At 42.4% G+C, this 27,123-nt stretch overlaps 2 protein-coding genes across 11 annotated transcripts in view; one reads left to right on the forward strand and one right to left on the reverse strand.

Moving 5' to 3' along the window:
• CD58 (CD58 molecule) overlaps positions 1–1,718 on the reverse strand; it is a 37,250-nt gene extending 35,532 nt beyond the window's left edge. For all 5 annotated transcript variants that reach the window (XM_056494192.1, XM_056494162.1, XM_056494181.1 and 2 more), the window contains exon 1: positions 1,376–1,718. In XM_056494192.1, the coding sequence (XP_056350167.1) occupies positions 1,376–1,718 (343 nt within the window). The remainder of the gene's footprint in view (positions 1–1,375) is intronic.
• Positions 1,526–26,843, forward strand: PLA1A (phospholipase A1 member A). 6 transcript variants are annotated; one of them, XM_056494128.1, is made up of 12 exons: positions 1,526–5,338; positions 12,454–12,530; positions 14,113–14,317; positions 15,637–15,814; positions 16,520–16,628; positions 17,786–17,887; positions 18,673–18,762; positions 19,600–19,767; positions 20,738–20,827; positions 21,284–21,392; positions 25,091–25,255; positions 26,543–26,843. In XM_056494128.1, the coding sequence occupies exons 2-12, from the start codon at positions 12,458–12,460 to the stop codon at positions 26,625–26,627; spliced, it is 1,374 nt and encodes a 457-aa protein (XP_056350103.1). In that variant the 5' UTR covers positions 1,526–5,338; positions 12,454–12,457; the 3' UTR covers positions 26,628–26,843. The 6 variants fall into 6 exon arrangements, 5 of the variants coding, with proteins under 5 accessions (XP_056350103.1, XP_056350112.1, XP_056350079.1 ...); XR_008840749.1 differs by lacking the exon at positions 26,543–26,843 and adding an exon at positions 23,967–24,205 and having other exon boundaries at positions 1,573–1,647; positions 25,091–25,181; XM_056494137.1 differs by having other exon boundaries at positions 1,579–1,647; positions 15,637–15,700.
• The last annotated feature ends 280 nt before the right edge of the window (positions 26,844–27,123 follow it).

Raw genomic sequence — 27,123 nt, forward strand, 5'->3', positions numbered from 1 at the left:
GTCCTGGATTCTCCACTGATCCTCCCTGCACACCTGCACCCTCAATGCTCTCATAGAGAACAGGATTTCTCCATATCGATTAAACAAAGCAAGTTGAAGACCTTTGGAGTAGTATGAGGAGGAAATAACAGGGAGTTGTTCTGAACTCCTAGCAGCAGAGAATTTCCTTTGGATACAGCCCCTATTTTAGGCACATTGAGGAAACTCCCAATGCAAAAACAAACCCCAAAGCCCAAACTCAGAATCCCTTAGACTAGAGGAATTAAAGATCTTCATAGATTAAATCATGCTTTTTGACCCATCTAGCAGATTACTCTGATGACAAGAAAATTTGTACATTCGTCTTCAATTTCAAAAATGAACAAATTTTGTTTATACTTCTCATGCACGGGCTATGCATGTAAGGACTATGTTCCTAAGGCACAGTGGTGACATTTGAATTAAGAAGGCCATTGATTAGAATTTCAACAGCAGTTAATATTAATAATTTACTTCTAAAAAACCAACCAACCAAATTAACAAAACAAACAAAAACCAAACACAAAACAAAAACAAAAATTAAAAACCAAACAAAAAAACCAAGCAAACAAACAAACCCAGTTGCTAAAAAAAAAAAACCCAAACTAGCACAAAAAGATTGAGAACTTCGATGCTTTGTCCATGAGCAAGAACGACCACAAGAATGCAAAATAAATAGCATTTTCACGTTTAGGGACGACAAGAATACTTCTACAATAAAAGCTGGTTTCCTGACTTCTTTAACACCTCAGGATCCGGAGCCAAACGTGCACACCGGAGGAGGTTGCCCTTGCGCTGTGGTGCTGCTTCCTTAGCAGCGCGCGGTAACCTTGGGGCAGGAATCAACATCCCGTGCGCGGGTGCCACAAAAATCGCACACATCCCCACCCCAAGTTTCCCGTTAATAGCACTTTGAAACAAATGGGGCACAGGAGCCTGCCGGTAATTGGGTAGGTAGGTCTTGAACGTATGATGGCTGATATGTAATTCTAGTTTTAGGTCTAAACCGGGAGGGAGGAAGCCGCCCGGTTGTTGTGCCCGCCGCCCCTGGGCAGGGCAGGACAGCGAGCAAGCAGCCGGGGGCGGCGGCCCCGCGCACGGAGCCGCTGTCGCAGGGTTCGCGAGGGAATGGTGACGACTGGGGCAGCTCCCCGGCCACCTCGGAACCCCTTGGCTCTCTCTGATCCCTGCCCCGCCCGCCTCCACCTCTCCCTTCCGGGGCAGAACAAGCCCGTCCGAACACACGGGGAACGGAAGCCGAAGGTGCCCCGCTCTCGCTGCCCCGGGCGGCATGGAGAGAGGGAGGAAGAAAAGAGAAGGAATCGGGAAGGGTCCCCACCGCCCTGTCACAGCTTACCTTGGAGGAGCGTAAAGCACAGGATTGAAGCCAGCAGCCACATCGCTGCCTGCACGATCACTGCCCGTGCAGAAACCAAAACCCGGCAATAGGCGCGCCCCGCCTCGTCCCGCCCCAGCCTGGCGCCCTGCGCTGCCGGCGGCGCTTTCTGCTGGGAGGCCCTCGTGGGCGCTTCCGCTGGGATCACCGGGGCTGTGGAGAAAAGGGGTTTCAGCCGCGGGGGCCGTTTCCGCTGTGCCCTGCAGATGACATACAGAGCCTTGGAGTACCAAGTAATGCCGCGAAGCGGGTCTGTTATTCGTAGGGCGCAGCTCCAGCTCGCAGCTGAGACAGAAGTTGTCATGTTGCTCTTACATCAGGGAGGTTCAGCTCTGATAATTGAAAACCTGAAAGTAGGTCAATTTAGTGTGGAGTGGGAGCCACGCAGGTTAGCTGAAGAAAGAATTTCAGCAGGCGGCACGCAGCTTCCCCCCTCAGAAAATGATCACAGAATAGTTTGGGTCAGTTCCAAACCCTCTGGCATGGACAGGGACACCTCTGGCTCCCAGTACTCCCTGGAGCCTAGTGTTTGATATTCGTGCTCCCAGAAATGTCCTCTGTTCTCTTCAAGGGACACCTGGTAATATCTCCTTTTGAGGGGTGGGCTCAAGCCTGGCCATGCTCTCCTGTTCCACCCAATGTGAGGTTGGTCTCTGGGGGTGATGAGTGAAGGAAAAGAAATAGAACAGGAACCAACTCTGACTTCTAGGGGTTTTTTTTTGACAACAGCTGCTCAGCAGTACATTCAAAAAACTCAAACACACTTAGATTCTGTTTCATTGATGACTGGCCTCTTGACACTGCTGAGTGTTTTTGAGGAAGAAAGGGAAAACACAACAGTTTGGAAAACATAAGTGTGGTCAACAAATTGGCTAAGATGGACCGGGTCTTAGCCCAGGTTCCCTACACAGGGGCATAAATCTGAAACTCTGTGAGGCAGGATGTTAAGAAGCAAAGGCCATAGATACAAGGTCAGGCCCCTGCCCTGAAGATGCAAAGGCATTGGCCTAAACCCGTGGGACTTGTGGGAACACATTATTATAAATTACAATATAGTATTGGTTTTCGTGTTTATGTATTAGCCTTTGCAAGTTATTATTAGCCACAAAGATTTTGATATAGTACAATATGTACTTCCTTCTAACTGCTTTTTGGTATAGTATAATCTGTCAGTTTATGTATGTATCATATAGCTTATATAAATAGTAGTGTGATACATATATATAATACATACTAGGCATTAGCATAATATTAAAATAGAAATTATGTAATGTTAAAATGCTTTTATTTGTGTAACTAACTCAAATAATAGTGTGAAATAGCTGTTTCTCACATTTGTGGATTATTTTACCTGAATAATAACACTAACAAAAACCAGGACACCAAGAGAAAAAATTACTCTTTATTATCAAGAAGTGTAAAAACAACAGAAGGGAGCTTTGAGAAGACATAAAATATATTGACTTAATCTACAGAATGGCATGAAGACAAGTCAAAAGTTAAAACCAAGGAAAAACACTTCTAGAACATCTAAACTCACAAAAAAGTTTAAATATGTATCAACGCCCATAAATATTAATTAACCCATGTAATGAAAAAATATATAAGAACATTATTTTAAGTTTTGGCAGGTTGGCAAACACCCCAGTGCTGGATATTATCCCATTTATCCCCTATTAAGCTTCAAAAAAATCGAAAGAGTGAACTTTGTTTTTCACAAAGGAGGTCCCAGTGAGACGAACCTCAAGTCTCCGTGGTTCTGGGGCTCCGGGGGAGCCTGGGTCGAGGGGAGTCCCGCTGAATCAAGTGGCTTGCCTAGGGCTTATCCTGCTGTTACTGGCGACCACAGGCTTAACCCTCAGTAGGATAAAAGTGACAAAAAGAAAAAGGGAAGTAAAAACTCCCTAAGAAACCACAGTAACCTCTAAATTCTGCGCGAAAACCTGGGAGGGTAAGTATAGTGCAAGGGGGGCGCAAATGCCGGGAGAATGAATGGGGTGGGTGTGTGTGTATGAGACACAGACTGGACCATCCAGATCTGCAGAGCAATTGTGGAGTCCTTCTAGCTGCGGTTCCGCATTCTCCGCGAGGAGATTGGCTGGTGAAGGGACAAAGAGGATGGTAAAGACTGAGTGAAATTCTGGAATAATTGTGGGGAGTGACCATAGCTCGATTCCACGTGTAGGAACAACTGCTTCAGTTGAGTACTGCACGGGGCCTGGACCTGATGTACCTTGGAGTTTAAGCCTGATACTGTAAGTCTGTTAAAGTACACAGTCGGATGAGTCATCGGAGTGATGAAGGAGGTTTGTGTGTGAAAAAGTAGTTGGAACAGCGGACAGCAAGGAGCAGGACGCTAAGAGGTTCTGATACTTATCTGGGGTGACTCAAATCAAGAATTTAGTGGAGGGTATTCCACTTAGAGGGACATTATAAAAAGAGGGGGTTCTGAGGAAATTTAAAGCATTTTATTTGATAAATAGTATCTATAAAAATATTAGTATTGCTTGAATGTGTGAATAGAAAATGAAGATAGTATATGTGTATGTCCTACGTCTGATGTGATTAATGAGTGTAAAGATTTTGTGTTGTAATTTTGTGTTTAAGTTGTAGACTTGTGAACCTTGTGTGTAGTGTAAGATCTGACATTATTGCAATGAACAGGGTGAAACTGCCCACAGAAGGACCTGCGATTTTTTAATGAGGCTCAAAAAACACATTATAGAAAAACTCATCAAATACAGATGTCAGGAGTTATCTTCAGTCTTCTCCTTTTTTTTCCAAATTCAAAGCCTCAACTAGCATCAAAAGGTTTTGCCCTTAAAGTATTTTAGTAATCCTTCAATATATAAACAAAAACTCAAGATAAACAACTTATTAAAGGCAATACTAATCACAAATACAGTTTCAGTTATTGTTACTAAGACTATCAAAAGTAACCTTTATTTGGTTACAAAATTGTGTAAAACTTAATTCTTTGAATGTTCTGGCAACCTGCTGAAAATTCTACACATTAACTGCATATTGTATTTGCAAAAGGATACTTTAAGAAAAGCACTATAGTTCCATTGAAAATAGTTCCTTTAAACCATGTTTATTGCTTCTTTACTTTTGTTTATGATACTAAGAGTCCCCTTTGGAACAATAGTTGAAACCTAGTTATGAGACTAACCTATACTTTTAAGTGAAGTATACAAAGATTCAACATAAGCAAATTTTAAATAGCAGTACTGTATAAAAACTGCTGTAAAAACAAAAAAGCATGTTCTCTGTTTTATTTGTCTTGCTCTTTTAAAAAGAATTGTCTTCCTGCTGCTAATTTTTTCAGCATTACAAAGAACAATCACAGCAATTGTCAAGCTTACTGTAAAACCCAGAGGCCACATCTTTTAGATTTAGTCTAATTTCTTGTCAGTTTAGAACTTGTTATTAAAGTCTTTGACAAGCTGTCTGTATCATCCAAAGAAGCCTTAATGCCTTCTCTTCTAAATTCTCTTGTTAAACAAGTTGGAAAGAAATTTTATATAAATCACTAAAGCAAGCAAATTCTTTTCTTGATATAGTCTATTTTTACTCTGTCCCTTACCTCTCTTTTTCTCAGAACTGTTGGGGGTTGAGTGTTTTTCTATTACTGTGTCAATTTAAAGAATTTTTCCCATTATCATGCTAATGGAGCTTGCTGGGTTATACCCAGGACCTTTGACGACTCTAGAGAAAGGGGTAGGTGGGAGCGGCTTCCAGAGGGGCTCTCATGCTTCCAGAGGGGACTCGTGTTTCCAGTGAGCGAAGCGGAGAGGAGGACCTCTGTCTCCAGCCACGCAGCCGAAGGCAGGAGAGCCAGACCCTCTGCAATCACCTGCCCTGCATCTGCCCCGTTCCAGCCTCCTGCCTGTGCGGACACAGCTGAGCATCAGAACCCAAACGGTGAGTGAGGAGCTGCCCGCTCCAGCCGCTGCCGCCCCTTCCCGCCTCTGCTCCCGCCCGCTTCTCTGCAGCTGTTGGGCTTTGCCCGTCTGGAGCATCGGGACCGAGTGCAGAGAGAGTGTGCCTATAGCTAAAGAAAAGACTGGAACCAAGTTATCTGTTCTGTTTTGTTGGTAATTTTAACAACTGCTGTTGTTTCTGCTTGTTCAGTTAGATATATTAGTAAAAGAGCTGTTATTCCTACCCCCTTATCTCTGCCTCAGAGTTATTGATTCAAACTATTAGAACACTTTGAGAGAGTGTAATTAAAGTCTCTATTTCAAAGAAAAACTTCTGCCTTTATCGGCAGACACCTGTCCTTGAAACCAGGACAAGAACTAATATTTTTAAAGACATCAAATTTATGCTCCATTTAAACATTCATTTCTTTTGAAGCAAAGAAATAAACCATGTAAAATCCATAAAGTTGTGAAAAGTATAAAAGTGATACTATTTTGTTTATCTTAAGCATTAACAGTTGTTTAGCATTTTGCACTAAGTCTGTTATAATATGACCTAACATTAGTTTATTTTTAACCTTTTTGCTTTGTTCAGGCACATAGAAAGATAACCTAAAATCTTTTGTGGAATTACCTAAGATAGTCATCAGTGTAACAAAATACTGCTGAAAAACTGCTTATTTCCTTTCATAAATGCCTATTATAAGGCATTAGAAGAGCAAGTTATTGCCATAAACATAGATTCATATTTTTAAACTTACTTTTTCTACATTACTTAAGTGATACTTTCACTGTAACCAATGAGAATAATATTTAAGATATGCTTTAAGTTGTTTTCAGGTAAAAAAAAATTCTACATCACTCTTTGCCTTTGGATTAGAAAAATTATTTGTTGTACTTTTGAAAATGTTTTTTCCTCCCAACTAGCTATTATTTTCTTTCCTCTTGAAATATATTATTGTGCATTAGTTCCAAATTAAACCAAACAAATCAGAACTATTAGAATCAGTTTTCACACTTTGTGATTTGTAAGTTTGTGATTTGTAAGTTTGTTAAACACTTAGTGCTCTCGAGGCATAAGGAGTAGGACCTTAGAAAATATTTTATAAGGGGTGTCCCTCAAGAGAGACTACTCCAGTGTTTGTAACTTTAATTTTGTTTAGTTTAATGTAAGAGGCCCCTTCCCGGAGAGAGGAGTGAAACTTTTAAAAATTAACTTATCATGGAGTCTCCCCTGGGAACGATCACTCTGACCTTTGAAATAATATAAAATATAATGCACAAGCTTTGTTTTCTTTGTTGAATTAATTTAGTTCCCAGTCATCTTCTACAGAGAGGGTCTAAGCACGAAAATTGTTAATATAACATTAAAGTAATTATTACTTCTCTACCCTGCTTGCAAAGAAAGTGTTAAAAGAAGGCTGTAAGCAAAGTCATTCCACGCTGCCAAACTTGATTGTCATGTCCAAAGAGAGCTTTGCAGTGCAAATTTTACTGGGAAAAACTGCGAAGTTTTCAACCTAAAACATTCTCTAAAATCTAGTCCTATAACTCTCTTTTTTTTTTTTTTTTTTTTTTTTTTTGCGTACAGCAGAAAAATTGAAGAAATGTAACAAAACTGTTCTAAGAAAGAGCAAAATGTTTTCACTGAGATCTGATAACAAAGAAATATGTTGACTGAATTAAAAATTGGCAAAAGTCAACAAACTACTACCAAATAGTGCTATGTTTAGCCACTGAAAAATCAAAACCTGGGCATCAACCCAGCAAAATTAGAATCTAGCCGATAAAATACAGTGAAATTGTATATAGATTAGATAAAGAGAAAAATTAAGATCAATTAGAAGAAAAGGAGCAACTGTTTTCTGTTAAGTTCATAAAGCTAATTACTCCAGGCAAAAAAAAAACCTGCTGCCCTGAAAGAAAGGCAGCTCAAATACATGAATCACTCTTCCCACTGAACATGAAATTAATTAGAAGAAATCCTACTGAAAAACTGGGGCAAAACATGAAAACTAAAATTCTATCTAAATAATAATAATGTGATGGAGTGAGTAAGTCAGGGGTCTCTCTGAATTCCTGAGAGAGAAATCAGAGTGCAGGGATTGAATTAAAGCCTTTAGATGGTTTGAAGTGTATTGAAGCCACTCACACATAAAGTAGATATTTAAGTAGAAGTTAGCAAGTTTTGGGTTAGCTCTAATGCTTTTAGTAAGTAAAAAGTTTAGATTCCACAGTAGCAGTGTGAGTTCTAGTGAAGGTTGAGAAACATACTGTTGTTTTTATTAAGAGGCTCCAGGACCATGGTTGTAGACAGGACTTAGTCCTGATAGAATATTGCTTGCATTTTTCAGATAGAACAAGATAGGTTGTATGAGTAGTTGTATATGTAACCTAACATGCTAAGAAACTAGAATTCTAATAGGTTAAAGAGTGGTGGTTTGAGTTTGCATGTTAGTTTGTTGGAAAAATCCTATATAAGAGTATGTACTGGGGAGAGCTGGTGCTTTTAGCCTTTGGCTTTTGCCAGGGCTTTTAGCCATCTGCTCTTTGACAGGCTTTTGCTTTGCTACTGCTTCTGCCATTGCTTTTTTGCTATTGCCTTTTGAGACTGATGTGCTTTGTAATAAGATGTACTTTGTAATAAATAGCCTTTTAAAATATTAGCTGCTTTGCTTATTTAGAAGATAACCAGACGAAGTAGGAGCCAAGAGCTTGGAGTAGGAGCCTAAGAGCTCCAGAGTTGGTGGCCAAGAGCACCAGAGGTCAAGAACCTCACAGTGATGTAATTAGCAACTTGTTGCACTTAGGCATACTCTTTGCCCAAGTAGTTTCTTTATTTAAGCATTCCAAACATCCCCGCACTGAAAATAAGGAGAATGAATATAGAAGCAAGAAAATTGCAAGCAGGAGATTCATGCCTAGATGTGATAACTATTTCTTCACTTTAGGCTCTGTCACATTGTAAAAAACTACAAGATGTTTTTGTTTTCTCTTAATAATGGTCTACGGATGCTGAGTGGATGCTTCAACCTCCTTCGCCTGCATCCCACTCCCAATGCGTTACCCTTGCTGAGAAGGGTCCAGGTGCAGAATTTACAGCCTCAAAGCATGCTCAGCTCCCAGCAGCTTATCTGTCTGTCGTGAGAAACACCAGCACAGCACAATGCTGTCAGGGAGGCTGTCACCACAGATTTATCTCTCAGTCAGATCTCTCCCAGTACACTTGTCCCCCACATTGACTGGAGTAGCTGTGGTGGGCTATTCATCTCCCATTTAAGAAACCTCAGCTTTGCACTTCACACAACAGAATAAAAAAATTTAAAAAAAAAAAATTGAAAGGCATGGATATCTCTAAGCAGAGGTCCTTTCAGAGTAAACAGTGAACAGAGTATAAACAGTTATTCCAACTCTGAGGGATTTTTTCCATCTCCTTCTAGGAGTTACTCTAAGTTCCTTTAATTCATCTTCTAAGGCTGCAGCATGAGCTGGAATGACACTGCATCTTGAGCTGAGCAATGCTTTCTCATTCAGTTATTATAAAAACAGAATAATACTGATCCTTTCTTCATGGCTGTGTTGGAATGTCATGACATGTAACTTACAAGTAGAGACAGGCCCATCTCATAAATTCTTTTTGCTCAGTGACAGAAACCCACATGGAGCCTTTCTGTACCTCAGTTACCTTTTCCCCTCTATTCTTAATCTCTGCTAAGTGTCAAAGGGAGCTTCCTACTCTGTAGAGGCTCCAAGTCACAGTGTTTACACCAGGAGTATAGCATGGCCATCTTCCTGCAGCACTCTCATGGCAGGAGCACATGTTCTCTGCTGCTAACTCGTTCTCTTGTTAGGTAAAATGTCCTCCCAAGTTGTTAGAGGCTTTGGATTGAATCATGTTGCTGGGAGGATGCTTGCACACTACAACTTTCCTGTAGGTCATTAAATCTTGGAGGTTAGGAGAGAGAAATCTGAAGCAGACAGTTTCACTTTGAAACAGATTATTTTAGGGTGGAAGAAACCTCAAGAGGTCACCCAGATGTACTTAAGACAGGCCTATGCTTTTTCTAGTGAGCTGCTGCATGTTGCAGGAGATGATTAGGGCTTCACAGGGCAGAGAAACTGAGAGAGAAACTTCAGTCTGGAGGCTGATGAACTCACCTAAGCTCTTCTACTTTGCAATACATGGTAAGGATGCATTTTCCTTTAGGCATACTTATACAGGCATACCAGGTGGAAGATACATAAACTACTCAAAAAATGGCTGGTTTTCCTCCTTTCCTGACAGGGTAGCCAAGCAGACTTGCCCACGTTTTTCCTTCCTCAGTTGCCAAGACAATTTTTAATGTTTACTTCCTGCTCTGTCATTGCTGGGACACACTTCTGAAATCGGGGAGTTCAAATTGCTTTTTGTTGAGATGAGAACTAGTCCTGGTTCTTCTGTCAACCGTGGGAACAATATACAGGAGTCTTGCTTAACACAAAGCCATGGTTTCTACTTCACAGGCAAATGATAGAAAATACAGAGCTCTGAGACCAATTATTTCAGCAGTAAGGGGGATCCAGAACTTAGTGAACAGAGAGCTAAGCTCTGAGTGTATTTCATGCCCTTCTTTGAGTGCAAAGGCCACAGGGAGAGGTTTTAAATAGTTATAATTTGCTTAGCTCATGTAGAGACCTAAAAGGCATTCCCTAGTTAGGGAGATACAAGAGGCTTCTCTCACAGCAAACCCTGTTCTGTCATGCCAATGTACCCTTGTTTTGTTCTCTCCGTCTGCCCCATGCCCGGTCCCTGTCCCTCAGTCTTTTGGTCACTCCCACCCTGTTTCCCCTTTGGCTCCCATGGCCTAACCCTTCCTTACTGCCACCCCCATGTCCCCTGGTAATTGGTCTCTGATGATCCCCCTACCATCCAAACATCCCATGTTTGAACCTGGAGCCTTACCACAAAGCCTGCCTTTGCCTTTGCCTCTGACCCTGGACTGTCCATGTGCATGCATGGCTGAAATAAACATCTCTGTGGAAACCACACAAAAGCCCTTCCTGCTTCTTTACCTGTAACCATCTTAACAGCTATCCAGGACACTGCAACAAAATCACGCTTGGCTTCCCCCAAGGTCTGGTGCTGCTACCCCATTTTTTCCAGTATCAAAAATTAGTTTTCCAGGCTAAGTGAATTTTCCTGTGATCAGATTTCCACTTATATGCCTCTGCCAGCTGTTGCTTTGTGGGCGGGGACTCGATACTTTCAGCTGAGTTGAGGACTTCCAGCATTTGCTTGAATGCATAGACAGCACATTTTTAAAATTTTCTTTTTAATTAAGAGAATTTGTGCATAAAATCAAGTTTGTTTGCTTTCACTATCCCTGACATTCTCAAGCAAATCACACTGTGCTTCATGACTATAAGGGACTGTTAAAACAAATCTAAAGTGGTTTGAAAGTCTTTGCAACAGTGCTCCCATTGCCATTATAATCACTCCCATTGGGAAGCAAAGTAAGAGGCATTAAGTTTCTGAATTAATGTAACTGTAATTACTCTGTAATTAAGTTCACATGCAATAAAAAGAAAACCCTTCATACCAAAATAGTTTTACTAGTAAGAGCATAGCATTTTAAGCATAGTGTAACTTGAGTGGCTTTTGCTGTTCGAATAAGGAATCACTACAGTGTGCTTCTATAATTAAAAAAAAATCCTGGAATTACTAAATCTGAGAATTCAGAAAAAAAATACTGCTCAGGAAACAAAATTTTCAATTTCATTAGGACATTTCTTTTTTAAAAACACCAGTTTTGTGCATTTCCAGAGTTGTTAAACACCAGGATGTTTTTTAACAGCTCTGCAAATACACAAAATAAAATCAGATCTGCACATCTGGGCCAAAGTTTTGTTTAACTCTAGGGCTGTAATACTGGTGCCTGATTTATATTACATGACATTTCCAAATTTCCAAAGGACTTGGCAAAGAAGGAATGGGTCCATTGGAGTACGCGGGCTTTATCTTACAATCCGAGAATTGTAAGATAAAATAAGATTAATCTAGTTCTGGGGATGGAAAGATGAAGAGTGGGCTGGAAGCCAGGACCTGGCTATTGGATTAATGTTTTCAGTCTTGGAAAATTGATTTGGTTTACAAACCTAGTCACATATTTGTAAGACACTGAGGACCTGCTTCTCTGACAATAAGCCAGCTTGATCCTGAAGGAAAATAATTCAAGGTCAGAAGGTATCTCTGTATGTATCTCTGGGAGGATGTAGTTGGGGGTGGGGCTTCAATAGTCCTCTAGGCCAGGCAGCCGAGGCTGCCTGACTTTCAGTGAAAACTGGAGAAATTTATCTCAGAAGACTTGGATATAAAATGATCTGCCTAAAACAGCCCCAAAGCCTTCAGATAGAACAAACTGGGCTAAGGAAATACTGCCATCACCAATAGTTCTAAAGAAAAGTAATGTCTGGTGCTTTTTTATTCAAAAAGTCTTTTTAAAGTATTTGCATGCTTATAATGCTGGTGCATTACTGAAGGGTGCTCCCACCCTAAAAAAAGTAGTCTGGGCATGTTATGGTGATATGGCCACCAGTTACATTTTAACCTGTCTTTCCCCTCACTTTTCATATGTAATCCACTGTTCTGCCTTATTTGGACCACTACAGGTATCTGACCAAAAGTAGAAATACAGCAAAGGCAGCAATGCAGTAGGTAAATATGTTGTAAGGCTGATATGAATCATCCTGGCATGGACGTACTGCAAAGCCTTGTGATAAACCAGCATCCCTAGTCAGAATTTGGCAGTAAGGTCTAGATATCAAGGATAAATCACTGTAACTCTATCGCTTGCTGGCACTGGTTGCACTGGCTAATTTCTGAAGTGAGAAGTTTCCCTTGAGGAAAGGGTAGTAGGGAGGAAAGGAAGGCCAACATCTCTTTTAACCAAAAAGTAAGTGAAGCCTCATCTTCAAATTTTGACTAATAGTTAACAGCAGAGGTAATTTTTCAAAATCCAAATTTGGTAATTTTCCCAAAAGTACATAGGCTGGTTGATCATTACAGAGTCATTAGCTGATCATTAACCACAGCTGGTTTTCCCCTTTACAATCCTTATACTTCCATTGGACAAACAGGAAGATGGTTGAAGATCCGAAGAGAAAACTGCTCATTGTTCTTGCTGTCCTCTTGCTGCCCAGATCAGTACAAACAGGTAAGAACAATATAAGTGCCTGGCAAGGGATTGAAGGTTTTACAGAGAAGGATCTGAATTCAATTCTCCCTAAACAAGTATGTCAAGAAGTCCTTGCAATAATCTTGTTAGGTGCTGAGAAGAAAAAGTAGTGCAAGAATGGTCCTTTTTTTCTCTTATGCTTTGATTCAATCATTCTCAGTGATTTCATTCCATTAACCTGATTTACAAGAATGATCCATGTTTACCCTAAAGTGTAAGGATGCAGAAAAGGGACAACTTGGTCTAGCAGTGGCGTCTCCTGGTTCAAAAGCTCAACAAGTGTGATCTGCAGTAGCCAAGAGAAAATAAACAAATGCCACACTTCCGTTTCTTTCTTTAACTGTACTGTCAACAAGACTGCCGTAGTAATAACATTACAGTTCCCCATCACCTGGAGCTTCACTTCAGTGCACCTCCTGCCTTGCCTTTACTGATGATCCCCTTAATCTTATGCCACTTATGATACACACTGTGCTGGCACTAGACCCACTTTTGCAGCTTAGACTAGCTCATGACCCACATTTTTTTCAAGTTGATCTCTAAAAATATTTCTTTCTTCCTTGTCAGTACACAGGAAGACCGAAATAAACAACGGTAAGGGATAGTCACACATTTCTAGGGGAATCTGAATATTGATTAACCCATTTGTGCTGACCTGTAGGCCATCTAGCTGGTGTAAAGTATCTTCTGAGGGAAATTGGGAAGCTGGTTGTTTGATTTAAGAATACAACAATGAATAATTATTTTATCATATGTCAGGTTCAAGGCTGTTTCACTTCTTCCAGCCCAGAAAGGGAAGGTGCATGTATTGCCATTGCAGTAGGATGCCACAATGCCAGTTCTTAAAGTAACACTGCTAGTGACATATGCTGCTGAACTTTTGTGCTTGCTTTCTAGCCTAAATTTGCTCAAGTGTTTTATTAGCTACAGGTGGGATGGGTTTTTTTGCTATCTAGGTCAAAATGCCTTCCAGCGGCAACCTTTTCCTTCTCAGAAAGTATTTTTATCCAGTAAATGTATCAATTGTGAAATTATCATTGGCATATTTTTTCATCAGCGTTCTCATATTTTATCATCAGCATTGTCATACTTATTTCTGGATTTTTGATGCAATTGTCAGTTAGACTTAAACCTTTCACTAAGCCTACTAGAATTTGAATAGAAATTTCCCCATTCAGTGGTGACTCTCTGTCAGCAACCATTTAAAAAAAAATCTAACAGTCTCCTCATAAATGTACTTAGCTGGTGTAGGTGGCCATCTGCTAAACAAAAACAGCAAAATACCACTCACCTCATAGTAAAACAACTCTCAGAAATCATGGCATGATATCCATGGGTATTTTCCCAGACAGAGCTGGAATTCCATCAAAGGACAGAAACAACTTTATCAGTCAGGTAAAGTTTCCAGAATTGTCTCAATTTCTGCTCCATACTTTTAATCTTTATCAATAGAAGTAAAGTTGCTATCTTAATTTTCCTAATGAACTAGAATGAGTGTTTTGGGTTTTTTCCCCGTTGCACAGACACAGAATAAATGTGCCATTCCCTCTCCCCTGTGCAGGGAATACAGACAGACTCTCAGGGCATCATCACTGCACTGACTTCCAGACAGCCAATTTCCTATGGGGCAGCAAACTTAAGGTCCGGTTTCTTCTGTTCACTTCCTTGAGCCCCAGCTGTGGAGAGCTGATTTCAGCTGATGATGGCATAAAGAACTGTAGTTTCAACAGCAGCCTGAAAACCAAAATCATCATCCATGGCTTCAGGTGAGAGAAAGAAGAGCACTGGTAAATCAAATACTGCGGGAGCATTCCCAAACAATGGGAGGGCTGGCATGTTACTGTCCTGTTCATGTGACCTTTTTATCATCCCAGCAGAGTGGCTGCATGCAAAACAAGCGCTAAGAACAGAGACTGGGATTCTCAGCCTCAAATTGGAACCAAGAATTTTCTGGGAGGCTGTTGGTAGAAAATGCTGCAGACACCCTACATTACAGCACAACTTGAAGTCCTTTAGTTTGTGACCAATTGCCTTTTCTTGTGTGTGCTTCACATTTTGGAGCCTACAAAAGTTAGAAATAAATATAAAAATATCTTCCTTCCTTCCTTCCTTCCTTCCTTCCTTCCTTCCTTCCTTCCTTCCTTCCTTCCTTCCTTCCTTCCTTCCTTTCTCTCTTTCTTTCTCCCTTTCTTTATCTCTCTCTCTCTCTCTTCCTTCACATCTTTCTATTTCTTTCCTTTTATCAACATTTTTAGTTAAGAAGTCTTTTCTTTAAGATTCTTGTCCCTTTAAATTTTCTGCTTGGGTTTCATGCCCAATAGCCTGGATTAATGAGCTGTTTAGAATCCCAAGTATACAGATTATTCTTCTGTTCTTCAAAGTGTTGGGATTGGAGCTGAGTTTTTTTAAAAAACTGACATCATTCTGCAAGTTTCTGTGCCATTTTTCAGTCAAGTGTCACGATATAATATTATTTGTTTGAAGTGCAAAAGCGTGAATAGAAAGAGCATAGAAAACCAGGATGAAACCACAGCAGATGTTGCAGGGTCTTCTCAGAAAACCAGCTGTTGCCTTCAAGCAAGATAGCACACTCTTCACCTGATGGCATTAGGGAAACCGGGTAGAACAGAGCCTCCTCAGTTTTTCTGGAATTTTTTGGTATAGATTTTTTTTTTCTGATTGTCTAGAGATGAGAAAATGTAGCAGTGAAAACCAGGTGATGTGACCAAGGACTTTCAGCCAGTGGCAGCAGAGAAGGATCCAGGTGTCTCAGTCACCTCACTACTCCAGGTGGATTCTGTGGTGGCTTAATGAAACACTACAGAGAGAAATCTCAGTCTGAGCATGCAAATGTTATCTGATGTATTAAAATATCTGGTTCCCTCATGAATAAGAGCATTCTGGAAAATGTTATTACACCACTGCAAAAAAAATTTCCAGGTGTGGTGTCTGGTACCAAAAATAACTTTCAGTCATTGTCTGGCAGCCTATTCTGAGATAGGTGAAGCTCCAGCACCAGTGAACAATACAGTGGTTCCCCATGCTTGGGGAACACCTAACATCCTTGTCTCTGGTGAGTCCACAGGGCTTTGGGTACCAAACCGTCCTGGATTGAAGGGCTTGTCCAAGCCATACTACACACCAGCCAGGTGAATGTGATTGCAGTAGACTGGGTTTATGGGTCTACAGGAGCCTATCCCTCTGCAGTGGAAAATGTCACACAGCTGGCCCTCACCATCTCACAGTTCATCAGCAAGCTCCTGGTAAGCCATTATGCATTTCCAGAGCATGTCCATGGAGCTGCTCCCAACCTGCTGTATCCAGCAGTTGTACGAGTGGGTATTTTATTCCAGATTCCTTTTCCCCTCTTTCAATCCAGGCTTGAGCATGCAATCATTTTTCTTCTTCCGTTTGAGTTCTGACATTTTCTGGAAAAAATCCCAGTTGTCAGCTGCCTCTCCAGTTCAGAACAAACCTAAAGCCTGCCCTGGGTTTTCTCAGATCCATATTCACTGGACAGTCTTCTTCTGCTGAGAAATTCTGTCAAGGAAGCTGGAGGGAGGGAGATTTGAGGATATATTGTATTTGCTGTAGGCTTCAGATATAATTCCCAGCATGTGGAAATACCCAGATGTGTCCCATTCTGTTCCTGCAAAGCAGAGCTGAACAAGACTTACACAATCAGAGTGATGAACCCTTGTATTAACCAGCCACATGTAAACCCTCCATGAAATGTTTGCAGTGCTGACCAACCTGTTTAGGGCTGGGTTTGCACCTGTGGACTCGAAGAAAGGTTCTGAAAAACAAAAAGGGCAATACCCATCATTTCCTTAAGTATTTGGTTTTCCACTGTACACCTCAAAAGCAGTCCTACATTAGGAGAGTTATGGGGCTGCTGTGTGGGCTGGGACAGGGTATTTCACCCTGCTGCTACAGAAATAATAATTTGTATTATTGTCAACCTGCAGGCCCTGGGAGTCTCAGGAACATCTATCCACATCATTGGGGTAAGCCTTGGAGCACATGTTGGGGGCCTGGTGGGGCACTTCCATGGCGGTCGCCTGGGACGGATAACAGGTATCATCAAACTGAGTCTGGGGTCCTCACCTGTCCTTCAAGAGAGAAAATGGAAGAGCAGGAAAGGGGAGTCATTCAGAGTGGTCTTACAATTTTGTAAGGGCTCATTGGATGCAAACTTATGGGCTTCTTCCTAGATTCTGAGAGCATCTTTCCAACACCAGTCCCTTCCATGCTGCCAAAAGAGCACAAGTATTTGCAAAAAGGTGCTTCCATCTCTGCTACACTCCTCAAATTGGTGCCACCTTAGCAAAGTATGAGCCCTCACAACTAGTGAAAACCCACAACACCCAGAAGCTTTGCTTCCAAATTATAGCATGTACATGTGGTTCTTAGAATTAAAGCTCACAATGCAATTGCGGAGGGAGCAGCAGGAGTGAGCTGCTCTGCAGGAAAATGTGAGCTAATAGCCAAGGGGACAGTAAAGTGGGCAGTGGCCTCATAGACAAGGGATACAGTCCTACTATGTCTGGGCAAGAAGAGCAGAGCAGGTCCAGCGACAGGTACCAGGGTCATCCACACTCCAGTGATTACCAGGCAAGTTTGTTGTGATAAGGCAAGCCCAAGATCAAGCTGGGAAGTCAAGTCAGGACCAAGCAGGACCAGCAAGGCAAAGGCCAGGGCATGGCATCCCTACCACACAGCTCAGGCAAGGAACAAAGGCAAGAGCCTGAGCCAGTGCTGGGAGGACTCAGATGAGCCTCCTTGCTGTTCTCTCCCACAAGCTGTTTTCACAGTAGGCTGGTCTAATGCCACTCAACTGTACCAAATCAGAGCTGACCTTAAACACAGCCAGATTCTGGGGTGTGAGGAAGAGTCTCCACTGAGAAAATTGCAGAGCGAAATGATAATAGGCCAATCCTGTCATTTCGAGTTTTTGGTGCACTCAGGACTTGTTCAGCCTTTAGATGTGGAGCATGAATAAAGCCACAGAATCATTTAGGTAAGAAGAAACTTTGGAAGGTTTCTAGTACACACACCACCACCAGTTTGCTCTGGTAGAAACTATTCTGGAGCTTAATCACTGAGACCTGGGAATAATTTTTTTATTTCTGCTTTGCACTATTTTTAAAGTTTTAGATAAAATAACTGGTCCAGAAATAAGAAAGAGAGGGGCTGAAGAGTACTTGTTGTTGAGGTGCTTGATTTTGTTACAGCCCTGGATCCTGCAGGCCCTAAGTACACCAGAGCCAGCCCCGAGGAACGCCTGGATCCTGGGGATGCCCTCTTTGTGGAAGCCATTCATACTGATGCTGACAGTAAGCTGGCTTCCCTCTTCCTCAGCTTGGGTTTCTGTTCCTCCTGCCATCATTATTGCTAAGCAGTCTGTAGGTTGTTGTCCCTTTTTTGCCAGACTACCATGAGTTCAAGTTCACTCTGAGGAAGTTTCTTGTTAAGAAAGGCTTTGATGATAAATTCATACCCCAAAGCACTTCAAAAAACAGACAAGTGGAGATTGCTATAGCAAAGTGAGTTTATGCAGAACCATCTTGGCATGACTTTTACTGCCTGAAGGAAGTTTATAGGTCTAGACTCGCTTTGTTTTTTCCCACCTGATATAAGAAAGGTGCCACCCAGAGTGCTGTAGGAAAGTAAGAGAGTCAAACCAACAGCTGGTGCAAAAACAGAGTAACTTCTCTAAAGCACTGAGGATCTACATAGGCTAAAGAATAATGTGGTGCCTTTTGCCTGGAGACCACGAAAACCGCTACCAGCACAACTTTCAATCATCCTTCATAATCCCACATTAAGGCTGTGGTCAGTTTAGTTCTCCTTTACAAAGAATCAAGAACCAGAGTCACTGAGATGATGGTGAAGACACTGTTTGCAGTCATTTTGATGGCAGCGTGTGGAGCATTTTCTGCTCCATGCATCAAAATTGCAGATGTAGAAGCAGGAAATGTGACCTTGATGTCTCCAGAATTAGGGCTGCCTCCAGTTCTACTGATACTCAACCAATTATTGGGACCTGTCATCAACATATAGGATAAAGCCTACAGAAGAGCCAAGCCTGAGAATGAAGTGGCATTTCACCTCCTTTCAGATTTTGGGATCCGCATTCCAGTAGGCCACATTGATTATTTTGTCAATGGAGGCAAAGATCAGCCAGGATGCCCCCGATTCATCTCTGCAGGTAAGAACACTCTCTGGCCAAGCAAAGAGTTTCCATGGCCATTTAGCAGATTCTGAAAATGCTGTTTGCCAAGCAGCTCTTGCTGCAGCCAGGGCAACTAGAAAGTGAGACAAGCATATTCACAGCCTACATCTATTCTCAGCAGTACAAGAAGTAGGTGAAATTAAAATCATATACTGATTGAGAGTCTTGGCAGCACCACTGTCAAGAAATGCAATTTTGGCAATGTTTCTCTGTGACACAAAAACCTAGGTTCAGTAGAGATGGCACTTTGCTAGAAAGGCTCTTAGTGCTAACAAAAGCTGCTTTTTGTTTTCATGCTGGGAGTTGTGTCTAATTAGAGAGACAGTTCATGCAATTACTGTCCTTTTCTTCTAGAGAAGAGGACTTTCCACAATAAACAGTCTGGGCTCATTAACATTCAAATATGTTCTGCATGAGTCAGCAGCATTGAGTTAGCTTACCTGGAATATCTACGGTACCTCATTTCCCATAGCTGAGGTTTCAGTGCAGGTGGGAGTCAAAGCTGCTGCACCCCCTTACAGAGAGCTTGATTGATGGCCTGATTGATGAGATATTGACAGAAACATGATAGTCCTGGGGTCCCTCTCTTCTAAGGGAGTCAGTGTGAGAGACAGACACACTTCTAACTTCCTACAGAACTTTTCTTGCAGTGGGATCTGGCTTGTAGCGACAGAAATGCCCTACAAAATGTTATTAATGGGAAGGTAATCACTGCAGTAGGCGTGTTCCTTCACTCCTAGCTCCTTGGGAATGAGCAAAAAGCCTGAAGCCAACAGGAATACTAATTTTCTCTGGTTGATTTTTTTCTTGCAGTTTATAGCTTTCTGATCTGCGATCACATGCGAGCAGTACATCTCTACATCAGTGCCTTGAACCACGCCTGTCCCATCTTGGGGTTCCCCTGTGCAAACCATCAAGATTTTCTAAATGGTCATTGCCTGGACTGTGAAGAACCCTTCCTGTCTTCCTGTCCCAGAATAGGTACAGTACCAGTATGAGTCCTTCCCGGAGCAGATGACAATACATTCCTGATGGTGTCAGTGCAAAGCAGAGGATGCTGTCCAGATTTCTCTGAGCAGTATTTGCTTTGGATCTGTTTGGGAAGAATGAGAAGCTGTTTCGTTTTCAGGCTTCTACAGATACATTATAAAAGCTCATATTTTGCCCATGGTAGAACAGCAAAATCTTCAACATTTCTGATCTTTAAACATTTCCTAGGGCCCAGATGTGTGTTGAAAGAGAGTTTCCAGAATCACTTGCTAGAATCAGTAGGCAATCAGCTCCAAAAAATATCTTATTTAAAGAAGCAGTTGGAAATTTTAGTTCAAGCCTGAAATCTCATTCTTCTACATCACTCAGTGTTGCTGGGTCACCTCCTTTTCATGAATTTCTGTCATGGTTACTCCAAAGATGAGCTCCTCGGACAGGGGAGTTGTAATAGATGCCTCTTTTTGGCTTCTGAAACTGGGCTGTGGCATGTGGTCTCAGATCAGCCATCTCTTCCCCATCTCACCAAACTATATTGCCAGCTATTCAACAATGCAGGCCATAAGTTATGGTGGTTTCCTCACTTGACCAAGGAGTTAATTTTCCCTTGTGTTTGCACTGTCATTTATATCTGCACTAAGTTTCCTGACTTGGTAGTCTTTAGTCTTGCTCATTTTGCACAGATATAACTGATAGCACAGTCTGTTAGCAGAGAAATGAAAGAAAGCCACCAAGAGGTTCTCTGGTGATGATTTCCTGGGGTAGCCAGAGGAGGTTTTCGGAGGGAATGTTAACCTGTCAAACAGACCCCCACAAACTTTTCCTTGCTCTGATTTGCACTGGTATAAGAAAGAGACCTGTTCTCCAAGACAGTGGAGTCATGCAGAATGAAAGGAGGTGACTGATTATATTTCTGTTCTGTCATTCATGGCTTTCCCTGCACTGACTTTATTTCTTCCTGCAGGCCTGCTGGAGCAGGCAGGTGTCAACATGAGCAGGCTGCCACAGGAAGTGAAAGTTTTTTTAATGACTAGTCCTTCAGCCCCATTCTGCGGTAAGTAGCACGAGAGAAAAAAGAGCCAGAAGGGTATTGGCCAATGAGACAGATCCTCTGAGGAGCCCAGGTAGTTACAGTACACTACCCCATCAGAGTCAGCTGCTGTGTGCCACAGGGTCTGAGACATACCACTGAAGAGCAGTAACCTTGCACATCTCCTCTGTAAAGCCCTTTCCAACAGATTTGTTAGTGTGGGCACAGCCCTGAACTAACACAGTCACATAGTTTCAGGGCTGAAGTAAAAGGGATTGAAAATGCCTGTCTGTTCACACTGGGCTATACAGACATGCCACCTGTGCCTCACACAGCACAGAGATTTGATTCTTTCTTGTGTCTGTTTAATCTTTTCTGCTGGTGGGGCCAGGGAATGAGTGCTAGAGCCCCTCTTTTGTCATGGGTAGGTCCTACAGATAGCACATGTCCTCACTCCCACATTGTTTGCTTCTTGCTCAGTCTACCACAGCCTGGTTGAGTTCCACTTGCAGAAGAAAAGAAACAGAGTCACCAGCATTGAGATCAGTTTCAGCAGTAACAGCACCAAGGACACAGCCAAGATCACCATGTGAGTGACAGTGCAGGTTTCTGGCCTGTTTTTTCCCAGCTCCACCAGTAAGGATGTTTATCCTAGTCCAGGAAAAGCACAACAATAGTGTATTTCCCTGAGTGATGAGCCACAACCTTGTTTCTTGAGTCCTTCCCCATTTTCCCTAAATGCCCTCAAGAATCAGTAATGTGCTACCATTACTCAGTAACCCTGACTTGGTCCATGACTTTCCCAAGCACACAGGGCAGAAGGAACACCCTGGGAACCCCAGATTTGCATAGTTTTGTGTGGCTATGCTGGTTTCTTTTTCACACTTGACCCTGACCTGGTGCCACTTCAAATTGCAATCACTGTCAGATAGTTATTAGCTCTGCTCTGGCAGATACAGGTGGCTTTCAGCAAGACCCCAATCCACCAGAGCTCTAGACAGATAGACTTGGTGGCTTAGACATTTCTCTTAATGCTCAAGAAGACAGCAGTTGCAAAGAGGAGACAAGTGCACCTCAGCATAGTCAGAAATGTGTTAGTAGCTTGTTGCCTCTGCAGTAATGCAGCAATGCTCTCACTCCTATTGCAGGCAAAAGCAAGGGGCAGGGGACCAAGATCCACTGTGTAGACAGAAAGAAGCCTCTTGAAAGCACCACCCTTCACCAGACTGTGTCTGAACTAAAAGATCAGACTCCACAGCTTCCACAGCTCTTGCCACCAGGGGATCTCCCCACCACAAAAAGTTCCCCAATACCTTCCTCACTTCTTCCTACGTCTTGCCCATTTCTCTGAACCACCATGCAGCTAGCACATGCTGCTGGCTGCGTCAGGAAGCTGGAAAGCAATCTGTTAAAGAGTCCCAGGCAGCTCTTCTGGGATCACAGGGTTTCCAGTGCTGGCTCCCACACAGTCCTTACTGATAAGCCAAAATATTGTGACCTGGAGCTAATTGTGTTGCTGATTTAGTCATGGGCACCAGGAGGTAGAGGGGAGAAATGGGGAAGGGAAAGCCATGCTCTTGGGTACTCTCCAGAGTCACACAGATGCTTGGTCACAGATTTCCAGCAAAGCACCACAATCTGGGTTTGTGTTCCAACCCGGGGGAGCTCAGTTTGTTCAACTTCTCCTGGTTTGGAAGCCAAATCTGCATTTCCACAGATGCAGGAGGGAAGAAAGAGTAATACTTAGGTCAGACCAGGACCCGTGCATTGCTTCCATTGGCAGTTGCCGAACATAGATTTGGTGGGAGTGCACTAGGAGGTATATGAGCCCTGGAGGGAAAGGCTGCCCGGGAAAGTAAGCCAGGCGGGCAATCCTGAGGCTTTGCTGTACCCTCTGGTTTTAATGAGACAGTGGAGTTAGAGGAAATTAACCTATCCCCCCTGCCGAGGGAGGAAAAACAACAGCTGTGCTTCTTTTAAATGCCTTTCTTAGAAGCACAGGGCTAAACTGAAAAATTTGCTTATACCAATAAACCTACAGATTTGAGAGTATAAAATTTAACAGTGCTTTTATTTTCCACTAGTAGCAAAGGGCAAATTTCCCTGCTCTAGGCAAAGCTCAGCCTTCCAGTGCAGTCAAGCTCAGAGTATCAGATGGGCATCTAAACACAGATCCTCACATCACAGTTCAGACACCAATCGATCAGTGACTTATCTCAGATGATCTGTCATGTATATCATCCTGCAGTTTCCCAGAAGTGCAGAGACTTGGGAGTGATCAGCTAGTCTCAGACCTTCAGCAAAGGATTCACATGGTTGTGTCTTGCCTTACACTGCTCTTCTCATCTCCTCTTCCAAATATCCATTCTAATCTCACTCCTCCCCACAAGTTGTTCAGAATGCCGCAAGAGACATATCTCCAAGCTTCAGCAGCTGACATGGGCCTGATGAGCGAGGAGTTTGTTACACAGGACACTTCCCAGCTGCCCTGCTGTGTGCTTACACATCACATGGCATCATCCCCTATATCCAAGAAAACCAGCCAAGTCTCCTAAATCCATCCAAAGGTTGTGCAGGATGGGACCAAGTGTGAGTCCCAGGAGTGGCTCTTTCAACATGGTCTTCTGTTCATGGACAATATGCCATAGAGAGATGGCCTCCATTTTGTATCCATTATTCCCTTTTCTGAAGGCACAGTTTTGCCATGCTTCTTATTTTTAGCAGCTTCAAGCCAGATACAGACTCACAAAACCCAGCAACTACTCTTACCATCTAGGGGAGGAATTGGGTGTGCTGGTGTGAATTGGCTGCTGTGAATGCTGCTGACAGCCTGTGCCTGAGAGTTACTTCAGTTAGCAGAATTGAAGGCCCTTCCTGACCCTTTTGTCACCTCACCCCTTTGCCTGCCATCATGTTTCTGATGAGACTGTCACCCAGGTAGTTCTGGTGATGCCTGGAAAGGCTGACCTTGAAGAGAGACTAGGCAGAGCAAAAGAAATAACATAGGTATTTATTGGAAGGATACACCTTGGGCAATGCAAGAGCCCAGCTGGGGCTATACCCAAGTTGAATCCAAGATGGATCCTGGTCATGAGTTTTTACACTTTTATAAGTTTTGTTACATCCGTATGTTGTTCCCTCTGCTCTTGTTTATGCTTTTTAGGTGCTGGTTGTCCTTGATTCTCTAGATGAGAAGGGACTGTTTTATCTAACTACACTGTGAAGAGAACTCACTAACACCTAATGTGAAGTTCCAGAGTTACATACTAAGCAGCAGAGAATTTGAAAAATATAAAAGCTAAAACCCAAGTCATTGCTGGGACCGTGCCAAGCCAGCTGCACAGATATCATTCTTCATGAGCACAAGGACATCAATGCTCTAGGAGGTGCCAAGTAGATCAAGTAAGTGTAAGGCCCACTGGATAGACTCCATAGAAGGGACTTAAAATACCTGGGCAGCACAGATCTGTGGCACACAACTCACTGGGCTCTGGTCATTGGCTCATTACCAAACATCTGTCATTTCTCAATTCACATTGTCTGGGTAAGAGCATAGGTACAGAAAAAGGTCCCTCTATCCAAGCATCCCGCCTTCAACATGATCAAAAGCAAGTAGCTAGAGAAGAGTATCAAAAATCTCTGTGTAAGCACGTAGCAATATTTCCCCAAAGAGTTTCCCTTTGTCTACTTATGTCTCAGGGACTTTCAGAGCCAAAGATGAGATCTTTATCCTTACTAGCTTTTGTATTCCACAAACCTGTCCACTCCCCCTCCCTTGACTTGTACAGTCATGTAAACTTCCTGGCATTTACAACATCCTAGAGCAAGGATTTTAACAGCTTGAAAGGACTGGTAATCTGTGCAGTGTGCATTCTTTTTGAGCCTGCCACCTCTTAGCTTTCTTTGAGGACCCCAGTTTGTGTACTGGAAGAAATGATGAACAACTGATCCCCATCCATGCTATTCACCATTTCATAGCTGTTGACTTATCTACACTTACCTCTCTGTGTTAAGCTGAGCAGTGTTTCAATCAATATGCAACAGTAAGAAGAGTTGGTGATGGAATTAAGGATATTTATACAGAAATATTCCTGAATACAGAGATAAAACATGGAGAGACAACCTGTAAGATGCTCATGCAATGACTTGTTTTGACAGATGAGTCTTGTCACTCCATTTTATGTGAAGCCCTCACATAATAATGCTGCAGATTCCTCCAGTGTTTCTGTGGACTGTATCTGCAAGTTGACTGAACATGTCCCTCAAATTTCTCATCCTGCCTTGCAGACCTAAGGACCAGGAGACAGGCAAACAGCTGCTAGCCCACCAAGTTCCCCTCTGCCAGATCACTAGAGTGACCCTGAAGTATATCCCCAAGAATCGTTTTTGGAGCAAGGATGAGCCATTTGTTGTTGGCAAGTTCTGTGTAGCGCCATTGCCTCTCAATAGCAGGTAAGCCTCAGGAATGTTGTACAGGGGTGAACTGAGCCAATGGATGCAGCCTGGGGTTTGAAGCAATGCATATTTCCTCCTATTTAGGGAAACACGTGAAGAAGTGTTTACCATCACTTCTGTGTCCCTATGTAACCCATTTTGTATTTGTGAAACAGAAAAGCTACAAAGGTAGATTTCTAGGAGTTTTCTGAAATTCTTCTCCCAGGATAAAATTGTTGTGCCATGGAAGGAACAGGGATGCAGCTTACATCACCTTGAAGATACTTAAGTCACAAATCACGGCAAAAACTTGTACTAACTAGAATTTTTTCCTTTGTCCTTGTTTTCCCTCTCCTTCTTCTCCTGTCTATAATGGGCTCCCATGTAAAACATGGCAGGTGAACATTTTTCAGGGTGAGACAACAGAAGACCAATAATATATTTCTGTGTCTTAAACTGCAAGCTTTATAAAGGACTAAGGCTATAGACAACCATTTTGGCATTTTCTAGGTCAGACATGGTTGAGTATATACCTTCAGCCAAAGTTACCTTTTCTGGAGTAAAAGCAGCCAAGTCGTTCTCATCCTGAGAGAGATAATTGTCTTCTCCATATAACACAATATTCTTGACAGGAGTTTTGCAGATCCAAAGTTTTTGCAGGCAGGACAAAATAGCTGTGTCTATACTGACACATTAAAATGTCCATCCACATTGCTTCTGAAATGCTCGTTCAAGCCTGAAGCAAGCGACTAGATACTTCAAAGCAGGTTCAAATTCTGTTTTGAAGGACAGTAAGAAGGCTGAATTTCTAGGCAGTAAAAATATATCCAGTAGGCCCAGATAGGGGAAGAAAAAAGGCTATATAAATACCAGGTACTCCCTTGAGTATAAGGACTACTCCTTACTAGTATGTTTTACACTCCAGAGTTGGGACGGATGTGTTTTTATCACTTATGAATGGGATAGCAAGGCACATTGCCTGAAAGAGATGCTAACCTGCACTGCTGGAAGCACTGGACTTGGCTTTGATACAAATAGAAAGCTGTAGAGTTGCATAGGCTCACAACTGTGCTTCTGTCACGGTGCTGGGAGCACTCAGAGAACACTGGTGCTTCTTAGATCAAGGGAAAAGTGAAGGACACAAATGCATGCACGCCCTCCTAGCCAGTTCATCCCAGCCAGGGGACAGCATCCCATTCACTATCTCTTGCGAAGCAGTGCAAGGTCTAGAACTTTGCTTGCTTCTGTGTTAGGATACCTCTACCTGCCAATGCCCAGCCTGACTTCTCTGTGCTCTTCCCACAGCAGGACAATGTCATGTCTGCCCTGGAGCCTCACCCTCCCCAGCAAAACAGACATCTCATATGACCTGCCTACTGCTTGTGCCTAGCTCTGCCTTCAGGATACAGAGAATCAGAAAGGAGTCCTAAACATTTTGCTGCTCTCTGCTTCCAGATGATACTGTCACCATAAAACTGGATGAGTTTTTTACTCCCTGCAATAGTGGCAAGATGTCAAGGAAAAGAAGTGTGTGGCAGATTGACAAATACAATGTTAACTGGTTACAGTAAAATCTTGCAGTTAAAAGACTGGCTTGGCACTTTCATCTGACAGGTTCTGTACCCAGCTCTCTAAGTGAGACAAGAAAGTCATTTAATCTCAAGGTTTGAATCAGTATAAAAGAATGAGTGGATAATATCACTCTTTTTGTAGTGGAAGTATTAGTATAATTCATTAGTGTTTTATATGAAACTGTCCTGAAATCTTCATACTAAAGGTGAGAGGTATTATTTTTCCTCAGCCAGGGGAAACTGTGTGGTCCAAGTTTGGCACAGGAAGGAGTCATCCTTAGGCAGAGTTCCAATGGGAAATTGGGGAAGCTTATG

Source organism: Oenanthe melanoleuca, chromosome 1 (assembly GCF_029582105.1).
Source record: "Oenanthe melanoleuca isolate GR-GAL-2019-014 chromosome 1, OMel1.0, whole genome shotgun sequence".
Classification (NCBI taxonomy): Eukaryota; Metazoa; Chordata; class Aves; order Passeriformes; family Muscicapidae; genus Oenanthe; species Oenanthe melanoleuca.